This window comes from Oncorhynchus tshawytscha, linkage group LG09, assembly GCF_018296145.1.
Source record: "Oncorhynchus tshawytscha isolate Ot180627B linkage group LG09, Otsh_v2.0, whole genome shotgun sequence".
Taxonomy (NCBI): Eukaryota; Metazoa; Chordata; class Actinopteri; order Salmoniformes; family Salmonidae; genus Oncorhynchus; species Oncorhynchus tshawytscha.
This window is the reverse complement of record NC_056437.1, coordinates 17,436,793-17,450,883: the sequence shown is the minus strand read 5'-3', so window position 1 is coordinate 17,450,883 and position 14,091 is coordinate 17,436,793. Positions and strand designations below refer to the sequence as shown.

At 43.0% G+C, this 14,091-nt stretch overlaps 2 protein-coding genes across 4 annotated transcripts in view; one reads left to right on the top strand and one right to left on the bottom strand.

Moving 5' to 3' along the window:
* Window positions 1–14,091, bottom strand: part of clip1b (CAP-GLY domain containing linker protein 1b) — a 43,724-nt gene that overhangs the window by 19,410 nt on the left and 10,223 nt on the right. For 2 of the 3 annotated variants that reach the window (XM_042326636.1, XM_042326635.1), the window contains exons 5-14: window positions 12,130–12,331; window positions 11,844–12,041; window positions 11,408–11,511; window positions 11,264–11,324; window positions 9,371–9,475; window positions 8,335–8,496; window positions 5,929–6,024; window positions 5,180–5,237; window positions 5,010–5,107; window positions 4,158–4,232 (exon numbers count right to left, since the gene is read on the bottom strand). In XM_042326636.1, the coding sequence (XP_042182570.1) occupies window positions 4,158–4,232; window positions 5,010–5,107; window positions 5,180–5,237; window positions 5,929–6,024; window positions 8,335–8,496; window positions 9,371–9,475; window positions 11,264–11,324; window positions 11,408–11,511; window positions 11,844–12,041; window positions 12,130–12,331 (1,159 nt within the window). The remainder of the gene's footprint in view (window positions 1–4,157; window positions 4,233–5,009; window positions 5,108–5,179; window positions 5,238–5,928; window positions 6,025–8,334; window positions 8,497–9,370; window positions 9,476–11,263; window positions 11,325–11,407; window positions 11,512–11,843; window positions 12,042–12,129; window positions 12,332–14,091) is intronic. The other variant, XM_042326637.1, reaches the window with a different exon arrangement.
* On the top strand, window positions 12,626–13,680 carry LOC112257478 (elongation of very long chain fatty acids protein 5-like). The gene has a single exon (XM_024431063.1). It carries the CDS (start codon window positions 12,683–12,685, stop codon window positions 13,466–13,468), a length of 786 nt encoding a protein of 261 aa, XP_024286831.1. The 5' UTR covers window positions 12,626–12,682; the 3' UTR covers window positions 13,469–13,680.

The following is a 14,091-nucleotide window of genomic DNA, read 5'->3' as shown; positions in this document are numbered from 1 at the left end:
ACCTACACACAATACCCCCCTAATGTCAAAGTGGAATTATGTTTTTTGAAGATTTTTTTTTTTACAAATGAATAGCTTAAGTGTTATGGCAAGCCTACGTTCAGGAGTTAAATGTGCTTAACAAGTCACATAATAAGTTTGCAATAATAGTGTTTAACATGATATTTGAATGACTACCTCATTCATCTCTGTACCCCACACATACAATTATCTGTAAGGTCCCTCAGTCGAGCAGTGAATTTCAAACACAGAAAAAAACCACAAATACCAGGGACGTTTTCCAATGCCTCATAAAGAAGGCCACCACTGGTAGATGGGTAAAACAAATACAACAGACATTGAGTATCCCTTTGAGCATGGTGAAATTACTAATTACACTTTGGATGGTGTATCAATACACCCAGTCACTACAAAGACACAGGCGACCTTCCTAACTCAGTTGCCGGAGAAGAAGGAGACCGCTCAGGGATTTCACCATTAGGCCAATGGTGAGTTTAAAACAGTTACAGAGTTTAATGGCTGTGATAGGAGAAAACTGAGGATGGATCAACATTATATTTACTCCACAATACTAACCTAACTGACAGAGTGAAAAGAAGGAAGCCTGTACAGAATAGAAAAATGTGGCAAAGCAATTAACTTTTTGTCCTGATAGAGTGTTATGTTTGGGGCAAATCCAATACAACACATTACTGAGTACCACTCTCCATATTTTCAAGTATAGTGGTGGCTGGATCATGTAATGGTTATGCTTGTAATCATGAAGGACTGGGGAGTTTTTTAGGATATAAAAAAATTAACTGAATGGAGCGAAGCACAGGCAAAATCCTAGAGGAAAACCTTGTTCAGTCTGCCTTCCAACAGACACTGAGAGAAGAAATCACCTTTCAGCAGGACAATAACCTACAACAAGGCCAAATCTACACAGTGAATGTTCCTGATTGGCCGAGTGACAGTTTTGACTTAAATCTGATTCAAAATCTATGGCAAGACCTGAAAATGGTTGTCTAGCATTGACCAACAACCAATTTGGCAGAGCTTGAAGAATTTTGAAAAGAATAATGGCAAATGTTGCACAGGTGTGGAAAGCTCTTAGAGACTTACCCAGAAAGACTCACAGCTGTAATCGCTGCCAAAGGTGCTTCTACAAAGTATTGACACAGGGATGTCATGAGAGATTTCTGTATTTCATTTTCTGTAAATTTGCTTAAATTTCCAAAAACATGTTTTCACTTTGTCATTTATGGGATATTGTGTGTAGATGGGTGAGAACAAAAATCTATTTGATACATTTTGTAATACAACAAAATGTGGAAGTTTGCCAAATAATTACTTGCCAACCTTGTAGTGTCATACCCAAGAAGACTCGAGGCCGTAATTGCTGCCAAAGGTGCTTCAACAAAGTACTGAGTAAAGGGTCTGAAAACTTTGGGGTCTTGTGTTGTAGTTTGATGAGGAGAAAAAAAAACAATTTAATCCATTTTAGAATAAGGCTGTAACGTCACAAAATGTGGAAAAAGTGAAGGGGTCTGAATACTTTCAGAATGCCCAGTATTTACCTAATTTACCCCGGCACAGCGACTCACTAATGATACCCCTACAGATGTAGAATATTTTAAAAAACATTTTTTTACGCCTTTTTCTCCCCAATTTCGTGGTATCCAATCAGTAGTTACAGTCTTGTCTCATCGCTGCAACTCCTGTACGGACTCGGGAGGCAAAGGTCGGAGGAGGCGAAATACCGTACACCTGGCGACCGTGTCAGCAAGCACTGCGCCTGGCCCAGCCACAGGAATCGCTAGTGCGCGATGGGACAAGGACATCCCTGCCGGCCAAACCCTCCCCTAACCCGGACGACGTAACACACCGGATTAAATTAAGATCCTACATCTGTAGATAGCCCGCCTTGCAAGGCGGTACGCCCCCTGCCTAAGACTGAGTGAGAGAAATTAGGGAGAGGTACTAATAGTTCATTACTAGATTAGGACAGTAGAACAGAAGGAATGGCTCAGTTCAGATCTAACTGGAAACTACACCCACAGTCACTCACAAAGCAATTCACTCCCCAGATTATGAGTGTGTGTATTGCCCTCTAATCTGTTTCCCTGCAGTCATCAGACTAACCATCTGGAGCACACAGACACAGCTAGCATGGCTAGGTCACTATGTCCAGAGAGAGGGGGTGAGGAGATTTTATTTGTATTTAACTAGGCAAGTCAATTAAGAACAAATTCTTATTTACAATGACACCCTAGGAACAGTGTGTTAACTGCCTTGTTCAGGGGCAGAACAAGATGCATTGACAGAGAGAAAGAGTGGATGGATGAAGGGAGAGTTGAGGAGAGGGGTAATAAGATATTTAGAAGGGGGCAATAGGGGGGGGGCGAGAGCGAGAGATTAGATAGATAGATAGATAGATAGATAGATAGATAGATAGATACTGTTTGCTGATGATCTGGTGCTTCTGTCACCAACCAAGGAGGCCCTACAGCAGCACCTAGATATTCTGCACAGATTCTGCCAGACCTGGGCCCTGACAGTAAATCTCAGTAAGACCAAAATAATGGTGTTCCAAAAAAGGTCCAGTCGCCAGGACCACAAATACAAATTCTATCTAGACACCAGAGCACACAAAAAACTATACATACCTTGGCCTAAACATCAGCGCCACAGGTAACTTCCAAGCTGTGATCTGAGAGACAAGGCAAGAAGGGCATTCTATGCAATCAAAAGGAACATCAAATTCAACATACTTATTAGGATCTGGCTAAAAACACTTGAATCAGTTATAGAACCCCTTGCCCTTTATGGTTGGGAGGTCTGGGGTCCGCTTCCCAACCAAGAATTCACAAAATGGGACAAACACCAAATTGTGACTCTGCATGCAGAATTCTGCAAACATATCCTCCGTGTACAATGTAGAACACCAAATAGAGTAGAATTTGGCCGATACCAGCTAATTATCAAAATCCAGAAAAGAGCCGTTATATTCTACAACCACCTAAAAGGAAACGATTCCCAAACCTTCCATAACAAAGCCATCACCTACAGAGAGATGAACCTGGAGAAGAGCCCCCTAAGCAAGCTGGTCCTGGGTCTCTGTTCACAAACACAAACACACCCCACAGAGCCCCAGGACAGCAGCACAATTAGACCCAACCAAATCATGAGAAAACAAAAAGATAATTACTTGACACATTGGAAAGAATTAACAAAAAAACTGAGCAAACTAGAATGCTATTTGGCCCTAAACAGAGAGTACACAGTGGCAGAATACCTGACCACTGTGACTGACCCAAACTTAAGGAAATCTTTGTACAGACTCAGCGAGCATAGCCTTGCTATTGAGAAAGGCAGCCGTAGGCAGACATGGCTCTCAAGAGAAGACAGGCTATGTGCACACTGCCCACAAAATGAGGTGGAAACTGAGCTGCACTTCCTAACCTCCTGCCAAATGTATGACCATATTAGAGACACATATTTCCCTCAGATTACACAGACACGCAAAGAATTCGGAAAAAAACAGATTTTGATAAACTCCCATATCTATTGGGTGAAATACCACAGTGTGCCATCACAGCAGCAAGATTTGTGACCTGTTGCCACAAGAAAAGGTCAACCAGTGAAGAACAAACACCATTGTAAATACAACCCATATTTATGCTTATTTATTTTCCCTTTGGTACTTTAATCATTTGTACATCGTTACAACATTGTATATATACATAATATGACATTTGTAATGTCTTTATTCTTTTGAAACTTCGGTATGTGTAATGTTTACTGTTAATTTTTTATTGTTTATTTCACTTTGTATATTATCCACCTCACTTGCTTTGGCAATGTTAACACATGTTTCCCATGCCAATAAAGCCCCTTGAATTGAATTGATAGATAGATCGATGCCTTGGAGTATTTTATGCATGACTATGTGGTGACCAGACAGTCATACAACACTGTGTGTAATACTCAAGTGGATATAAAACAATAGGTCCTCAGGACACCCACAAATATGCGCACACACACACACACACACACACACACACACACACAGACACATATGAAGTTCACATAAGCACACATATGAACGCATTAAAGCCTACTTTACATCAGTGATATGACAAACTGACTTTTCATTGCAGCTACCCCATCCTCACCTGAGCCTCTAGCGCTGTCTTCTCAATGATCAGCTGCTCCAGTGAGTGGGCGATCCTCTCTGATGACTCAGCAGCCTGGGGGAGGGGACATGTTTCGTAAACATAATATCATTTATTTTGATCTATAACTAACTTTTGTTTAAAACTATTGCTCTTTACTACAAACCGACCATTGGTACAAGTCCCATTAATAATACATAATGCTTACTCTAAAGGTATAAAACCAATGAATCATTCTACTTCTACAAGATGTCTAAATCCACAAGAACAGACTCTTAAAGGTTCATTGAAAGTTCATTGTTAAAACTTAATTTGAAATAATACATCTTTAATAAAGAACTATGGTGGAACATTAACTAGTCATTTAGTTATATAAACATTACATAAAGTAGACGCCTGCCTGCATATTAAAGAGACATGGAAAAGGTTAGTCACGTGTGTGTGTGTGTGTGTGTGTGCGCGTTTGTGTTAGTCATGTATTTATTTTGACATTGTTAAGCTAGCCTGCAGCCATAGCTTCAGCCTCAGAGATCTAGCTTCAGCCTCAGAGATCTAGCTTCAGCCTCAGAGGTCTAGCTTCAGCCTCAGAGATCTAGCTTCAGCCTCAGAGATCTAGCTCAGCTTCGGTGGGTCTGGATGAATATCATGTGACCTTGTGCATCACAGCTGCTGTTTTCAAGCATACATCATGCTACAAACATTACATATACACATTTCCACCTGCACACATACAGGCACACACACAACCGAAAGAAAGACAATTGTTTTCATACAACACACGCACGCAGGCACGAGCGCAGACACACGCACGCAGGCACGCACGCAAGTAGATGCACAGACACACACACACACCTGCGTCAGTCTATCCTGAAGCTCTTTCTCTTTGCCTTGGTTCTCTTCTCTCTGTGCCTCCCTCTCTTTTTCCGTCTGCTCTCCTCTCTTCTCCAGCTCTGCAACAAAAGTCGGAGAGACTCTTCATGATGAATCTTTACCAGTGCCTCTCTTAGGGCCGCTTTGCTTACCTTGCATGGTTCGTGTCGTCCTCTTGTTTTTTTCCTCTGCTACGTCCAGTTTCTGTCTCTGAAATGGCAAACAAACAAAGAACAACACAACAACAAACGTCACTCTTCAGTAGGTCCTATGATTGAGTGTAGTCCGGCCGAGGGGTGCAAAGGTGAACGGCAAGGCACTGGAGTGACGAACTACCCTTGCTGTCTCTGCCTGGCCGGCACCCCTCTCTCTCCACTGGGATTCTCTGCCGCTGACCCTATTATGGGGGCTGAGTCACTGGCTGCCCTCGCTCTCCCATGTTGTCCCTAGGAGGGATGCATCAGGTCATGCCAGGATTTTTTCGCTATACTCGACTTCAGTGGGTTGAGTCCCTGACGTGATCATCCTGTCCGGTTTTGCGCCCCGTCAGGCTTGTGCGGTTATGGAGAGCTATGTGGGCTATACTCTACATTGTCTCAGGGTAGTAAGTTAGTTGTCTGTTGAAATCTCTTTGGTGGTGTGGGGGCTGTGCTTTGTAAAAAGGGCTCTATAAATATATTTGATTGATTAATTGATTGACTAGAGAGCAATAACTTTCTTTCTCCATGAGCTATACAGGGAAGGATAACAACTTTTATCATCATGACCATGTGTGTACATGTGTGTGTGTGTACACGTGCGTATGTGTACACATGCGTGTGTGTACACGTGTGTGTGTGTGTACACATGTGTGTGGGTACATGTGTGTGTGTGTGTACACGTGTGTGTGTGGGTGTCTCACCAGGCTGGTTAGCTGCTGTTCCAGGGAGCTCTTGTCCTCTTCTACAGAGCATAGCTGTTTCTGCCTGCTGTCCAGATTCACATTCAGTTCACTGATCTGGAGGGGAAGACAGACAGGAGACATAGTAATGTCCAAAGGGAGGCAAACCAGAAAAAACAGATGATTGTAAATGCAAAGCCCATGGGAATGACCGGGCTGGAACGAAAGCCTACACACACAGGGTGAAACAAAAGCTGTGCGCACACAGCAGGCCGGGACTGGCAGCCTGCCCAAACAGGATGCACCAAAGATGCCCCCACATTTTCAGACCCATTTTGTTACATTACAGCCTTATTCTAAAATGTATTAAATTAAAAACATCCTCAATCTACAGACAATACCCCTTTGCAAATATATGAAAAATAAAAAACAGAAATACCTTATTTATGTAAGTATCCAGACCCTGAGATATGAGACTCGAAATTGAGCTTTGGTGCATCCTGTTTCCATTGATCATGTTTCTACAACTAGACTTAAGTCCACCTGTGGTAAATTAAATTGACTGGAAATGATTTGAAAAGGCACACACCTGTCAATATAAGGTCCCACAGTTGACAGTGCATGTCAGAGCAAAAACCAAACCACGAGGTTGAAGGAATTGTCTGAAGAACTCCGGGGCAGGATTGTGTCAAGGCACAGATCTGGAGAAGTGTAACAAAACATTTCTGCAGAATTGAAAGTCCCCGAGAACACAGTGGGGTCCATCATTCTTACATGGAAGAAGTTGAGAACCAACTAGACCCTTCCTACAGCTGGCTGCCCAGCCAAACTGAGCAATCGGGGGAGAATGGCCTTGGTCAGGGAGGTGACCAAGAACCCTGGCCTTAGTATTCTGTGTTTTCGTTATTATTTTGGTTAGGCCAGGGTGTGACATGGGGATTTATGTGGTTTGTTTTGTCTGGGGTTGTTTGTAGTTATGGGATTGTGGTTAGAGTAGTACTCTAGGTAAGTCTATGGTTGCCTAGAGTGGTTCTCAATCAGAGGCAGGTGTTTATCGTTGTCTCTGATTGGGAACCTTATTTAGGCAGCCATATTCTGTAGGTCTCTTGTGGGTGATTGTTCCTGTCTTTGTGTTTGTGGCACCAGATAGGACTGTTTCGGTTTTTTCACGGTTCTTGTTTTGTAGTTTGTTGTATTTTCATCTTTATTAAAGACGTACAAAAATAACCATGCTGAATTTTGGTCCGCCTCTCTTTCACCAGAAGAAAACCGTTACAAACCCGCTAGTCACTCAGAGAGCTCGAGTTGCTCTGTGGAGATGGGAGAAACTTCCAGAAGGAGACCATCTCTGCTGCACTCCATCAATCAGGCCTTTATGGTAAAGTGGCCAGACGGAAGCCAATCCTCAATAAAAGACACATGACAGCCCGCTTAGAGGTTGCCAAAAGGAAAATAAAGACTCTCAGACCATGAGAAACAAGATTCTCTGATCTGATGAAACCAAGATTGAACTCTTTGGCCTGAATGCCAAGTGTCCTGTCTGGAGGAAACCTGGTACCATTCCTACAGTGACGCATGGTGGTGGCAGCATCATGCTGTGGGGATGTTTTTCAGCGGCAGGGACTGGGAGACTAGTCAGGATCGAGGGAAAGATGAACAGAGCAAAGTACTGAGAGATCCTTGATGAAAACCTGCTCCAGAACGCTCAGGACCTCAGATAAGTCTCTGAATGTCTTGAGTGGCCCAGCCATAGCCCGGACTTAAACCCAATCAAACATCTCTGGAGAGCTGAAAATAGCTGTGCAGCGACACTCCCCAACCAACCTGACAGAGCTTGAGAGGATCTGCAGAGAAGAATGGGAGAAACTCCCCAAATACAGGTGTGCCAAGCTTGTAGCGTCATACCCAAGAAGACTCAAGGCTGTAATCGCTGCCAAAGGTGCTTCAACAAAGTACTGAGTAATGTGTCTGAATACTTGTAAAAATGTGATATCATATTTATGTTTATAAATTTGCAAAACATTTTTTTTTTTTTAAAGTTTGGTTTTGTCATTGTGGGGTATTGTGTGTTGACTGATGAGAAAAAACATGGAATCCCTTTCGAATAAGGCTGCAACGTAACAAAATGTGGAAAAAGTCAAGGGGTCTGAATACTTTCCGGATGCACCGTACGTTTCCAAATGCACTCCAAGATGTATGATACATTATGTAATCTAATTCGTATGATATTGTACGACCAATACTCCGTTCATAATGTAACGTAACACAACATATCATACTAAATAGAGGGATACAAATTTATGTCCCAAATCCTACAAATTGCCCTGAGGCCAGGTTGGGATTTGAGTTGCCCATCCCTGGTAGAGGGGTAGGAGCTAAGGGGTTATTAAGGGGATGTTTTTTGACCATGACTATGAGACCCCCCACCTTCTTCTCCTGGGACTGGGCCTGTGCCTTAAGGTTGCTGAGCGCCTCTGGTGACAGCGACACAGCGCCCCCTGTCTGCTGGGAGGAGCGTAGTCTCAACTGCAGCGCCGCTACTTCTCTCTCCAGCTCCATGATCCTGGACTGCTCAGACACTGTTGCCACCTGAGGAGAGAGAGAAGGGGGAGGTAGAATAAGAGGGGGGAATGAGAGGGCAGAGAGTAGAGAGAGCCAGCCCTAGCCCATTCAGCATTTTTGAGATAGGGCAACAATATATTTTAAAATAAACCAATATAATTTATGCCCTATAATGAAGAACAGTATCAAGGCAGGGTAAGAATGTGCAGATAAGACTAAGGTACAAGTCGCAGCAGCATGAGAACAGCTTTTTGTTCCAGAGAGTTTGGAGCATCCAGAAGAAACATTGTGGAATGCTGTGGCAATTTGAGTATTTCCTCCTGAGAAAAGAGTCCTTTTGATTACATTTCTTCAACATTCTGTCTTTAAGAGGTCTAAATGAAGAACTAGAGAGAAAACAATTTCGGTAAAATGTGCTCTGCTCACAAGGGGCTACTTTCTTCTATTTTCCCAATATAATATTGTATACAAAATGATTGATGCATTTTTCTCCCAGTTTTTTATCTATTGTACTTGACATGGATAAAAAAACTAAATGTATTAATGTTTTTCCATATATGTCTAATGTGTAATATTTATTGTGATGTTAATGTACTATATGTATTTAACTGACCGGATGTACATGCCTCTAGAGGTATTTCAGTAGGTGTGTTTCACAGTGGTGTATGACCTGACGAAGAGCCAAATCGGATCGAAACGGTCTGATTAAATCACCATGGGAACATACCAGAGTTGCAAACATTCCTTTTTTATTTGCCAGGTGGCTGTGGACATCTATATCGAAAACTACATTGATCCGCAACATACACCCCAACCCTACTGTGTCTAGAATGTAAGATCCAGGAATATCCAGAAGTAGTACCCAATGATGTTGTATATCTTATGTCTATGATGGCATTACCCTAGTGTCCTCTAAATCCCTCTGCAGTTTGTCAGCTTTGGTCTTTTCAAACAGAAGGCTCTGCTCAAGCTCCTTAATATGGGCATGCTCCAGTTTGGTCTGCGTCTGTTAGTCAGAGAGAGGAAGAGGAGGAAGAGGAGAACACCGGCGTCACATGCCAGCACCATGCCACACACAAGGATAGGACAGCAAACAATGATGTCATAGTAGAGACCAGGAAGTAGGAATTGTATATGAGAGCCAAAGGTTTTATTTCAAATGTTATATTCCAAATATTCTATTATGACAAATCCTCAATGAGCAGACCCATATATAGAGGCATATAGAGCAGACCCATATATAGAGGCATATAGAGCAGACCCATATATAGAGGCATATAGAGCAGACCCATATATAGAGGCATATAGAGCAGACCCATATATAGAGGCATATAGAGCAGACCCATATATAGAGGCATATAGAGCAGACCCATATATAGAGGCATATAGAGAATATGGTGCCATTTGAGAAACAGCCTAAATCTTCTAAAAGGACTCTTAACCCTCTAAAGTGAACCTCTATGGTACTGAGCCGCACACTAACCACCTCTGTTTGGGTCTTTGGTTTATTGAGTCCCAGATGTACAGAGTTCTGCTAACTATCCTCCATGTTAGAACCAATAGCTACATGAAGACAACAGTCTTATCATTCTAAGCATTTGTCTTGCAACTTTTCATGAATTGCCTTTGCCAAACTGTGTCTAGTGTATCTATGGATCTGCTTAGATCTATTTTCAGGACAGCTCCATCTTGTGGATTCAGTTCTGTTCACTTTGGCTCCCAGTGCTCAAACGCTTTCTTGACAAGGTCTTACAATCAGTGACATCATCACTCTATCCTTCTTGCTCTTCTGTAAGCGCCAAAGGGAGAGAGAGAGACAGATGAAGGCTTTGTGACATCATCCTCTCCATGAGCGAGGAAGAGAGGGAGCGGAGGCGAGAGGGAGAGCTGAAAGAATGTGAAAAGAGAAGAGGCGTGGCAAGGAGAGAAAAGAGAGCTCTCAGGGAGGCGATGGATAGATAAACAAAGAAAGAATAAGAAAAGAGTGGCGGAAGAACTGATAGAGGAACAAATAAAAGAAAGAAACAAAAAAATGTAATCATGAATGAGTGAATTGATGAGGCCTGGGAAATGAAAGAGATTAAGGGAATAGATGATCAGATTAATAATTTAATGAATGTGTGAATAACCAAAATCCTTGAAAATAGCGTTAGTTTCTTTATTAGTCCAGCAGCAAAAGCCAAAATCAAGAGAAGAGTATTGTGAAAACCATTAAGTCATCACCATGCCAACATATGCACTGAAGTGGGTAGTAGTGAATAATGGTTAAAATATGTATATCCCCAAACTGCTGGAGCTACTGAACCAGAACTTCCAGAGGAGATGTATGAAGTGGGATAGTGAGGAGAGACTATTAAAAAGATGTTCAGCTAACCAATTGGACGAGTGAGAGAGCTTCAGGTAACCAATCAGATGAGCGAGAGAGCTTCAGCTAACCAACCGAGATGATGAGAGCCATGGTCAACTGGTGACCTATACTGTATTAAAACCCAGCCTTGTTCTCTGAGTGTAGGGTGTGTTATAGAACAAAACATGGAGTCATGACATAGTACAGATGAGGTTATGACGTGTAAGATAGACCAAATTAAATATGTGATAAGACAGAATGATGTCAGTGTTTCATGAGGGGTTGAAATGAGAAAGGTGTAACAACTGTAACAACATCAGCTCTATGTGGTTTTCACCATGTCAAATAACATTTTCTGGGTTCTGTTAGCTTAGCTAAAAAATGGTATCAGACTGTGTGTGTGTGGGTGTGTGTGTCAGAGTAGAGAGTACTGAATCATTTGTTTACCTCTAGGTCACCTTTAGTGATGCAAGCCTCTTCCACAGTGAACTGCAGGTCTTCCACTTTCCTGTCAGACAGATAGAAAGAGTCATCCTATCCGCCTCTCCTCCAACATCCCAGGCTCCAGCCCCTACCATGCAAGACACACACCTCTTCTCCTCCTCCAGTTGGCTGAGCAGCTCCACCTTGTCTCTGTCTGCTGTCTCCACCAGTTTACGCAGCTGGTCCAGCTTATCTTCCATCTCCATAGCATTCTAGCACACACACACACACACACACACACACACACACACACACACACACACACACACACACACACACACACACACACACACACACACACACACACACACACACACACACACACACACACACACACACACACACACACACACACACACACACACACACACACTATTAATGCATTTTGATAGTACAGTACAGTGTCAAGACATTGAAAAGTGGACAGTGTATCGTAAGTAAGGCTTTCTATGGTCAACAACATAACGCCTGTGTGGGAGACGAATAGTCCAGGTGTGTATTGTATTTTTCTCTCTCTGAGTGTATGTGTGTTTTCTCCCCTCACCTGCTCCTGAACCTTCCTGAGCAGACACAGTTCCTGCTGCACCTCTCCAGCATGGCTGGTTGCTTTGGCGACCTCCCCGCGTTCCATGTCCCTCTCGGCCAATAGCTGCTCGATGTGCTGCTGCTTCTCCTTCAGCGCTTCCTGTAGCGCTGTGGTGCCAGAGATCTTACGAGCATACCGTGACGAGGTCTCTGTCAACTGGGGGGGAATAGGGAGACGGACACATTCAGAGAGCACAGGAAAGAAAAAAAACAGACTTGCTCGTGTGCGTTTGTGTTTGTCTCACCAGGCCAGCCTGGCTGGGTTTCCCACTAACAGAGGAGGTGACAGAGCTCAGGGAGCTCATGGAGGAGGCACTGGGACTCCTCTTCATGGTGGAGCGTCTCCGAGAGGAAGCCTTGGCTTTAGCCAGGGTGCTGGGGAAGCCGATACGAGTCACCTTATGGACTGGAGCAAACAGACCGTATCGCGGCAGGCACTGGAAATACCTGGAGACAACAGATAGGAAAAACAGAGGACGTCAACAACACTGATTCAGTGTAGAGGGTCCCCACTCAAAAAGGAGTGTTTCAAAGTTATTTTATGCTATTTATTCAATTCAGAGGCAACAAGAGCCAAACAAATGTTGCATATCTAAAACAATGAACACTGACTGCAATTCTCATACTGCCCCAATAGATCCACAGATGACGCAATCTGTTCTGCACACCACACTGCCCTTTCCCACCTGGACAAAAGGAACACCTACTTAAGAATGCTGTGGGTGCTTAGGGACCCGTCAGCCAAGGCTACACATCTTCCAGGGGTCAGAAATTGAAACTTTTAATTATAAACTAAACATGTACATATACTCATGGATGGGTCCCAGAGATGAGCGAGTACAGGGATGGCTGCTTCTGGACAACTACCCTCCAACCTTTGCACTAACAGTCATGTACCTGCTGATCGTATGTATGGGGCCCAAGTACATGAGACACAGACAGCCAGTGTCTTGCCGGGGTCTCCTCTTGGTCTACAATCTGGGCCTCACGATCTTGTCCTTCTATATGTTCTATGAGATGGTGTCTGCTGTGTGGCACGGGGATTATAACTTCTTTTGCCAAGACACACACAGTGCAGGAGAAACCGATACCAAGATCATAAATGTGCTGTGGTGGTACTACTTCTCCAAGCTCATAGAGTTTATGGATACCTTCTTCTACATCCTACGGAAGAACAACCATCAGATCACGTTTCTGCACATCTACCACCATGCTAGCATGCTCAACATCTGGTGGTTCGTCATGAACTGGGTGCCCTGTGGTCACTCCTACTTTGGTGCCTCCCTGAACAGCTTCATCCATGTCCTGATGTACTCTTACTATGGGCTCTCTGCTGTTCCGGCCTTGCGGCCCTATCTATGGTGGAAGAAATACATCACACAAGTACAGCTGATTCAGTTCTTTTTGACCATGTCCCAGACGATATGTGCGGTCATTTGGCCATGTGATTTCCCCAGAGGGTGGCTGTATTTCCAGATATTCTATGTCCTCACACTTATTGCCCTTTTCTCAAACTTCTACATTCAGACTTTCAGACAAGAAACACCTTGTTTCATCATCGGAATGGCTCTGTTGCTTCATTGAAAGGCCATGTGAATGGGGTGACACCCACGGAAACCATTACACACAGGAAAGTGAGGGGGGACTGAATCTTGAATACTGTTACAATCCTAACTGTAGGACATATCTACTGTATGTAATGTCGCTAGGAGAGAAGGGATAATACATTTCTTCATGAGGATTACTAATGAAGAAATGTATTAGAAGAGTCTAAGCTAGTTCCTTCACAAAAGACAAGACATGTTTATCTGAAAGAGATTCCTAACATTTTGCACATCGCAACCTGTTATTATTCATATTGAATCGAAGTTCATTAGAGTTTCTAAACAAGCATAGCATAGGGAGTAAACTACAGCACAGTAACCCCAGAGACCCACTTCCTTTTAATGCTGCACAAGATGTTCAACGTTGTCTGTCTTCAGTGTGGTGGGGACAAAGCTTTAAGCAACCTTGACCCTTACAGAAATAATAACTTATTTTCTGTTTTAATTCACAACATATGCACTTGTCTACATGCTTGTCCATGAGGGAAAAATATATATTTTGGGGATTCTGTTTTTTAAAAGGTACTATATCTGTTTTTTTTCTCAATATATATTTTATTTGACCACAAGGTCATACAATCATTTATAAGTATGCAAAAGAGT

What these genes read in the sequence shown, in the direction of transcription:
- LOC112257478 (XM_024431063.1), top strand. Translation starts at nt 12,683, where the DNA reads ATGTACATATACTCATGGATGGGTCCCAGAGATGAGCGAGTACAGGGA.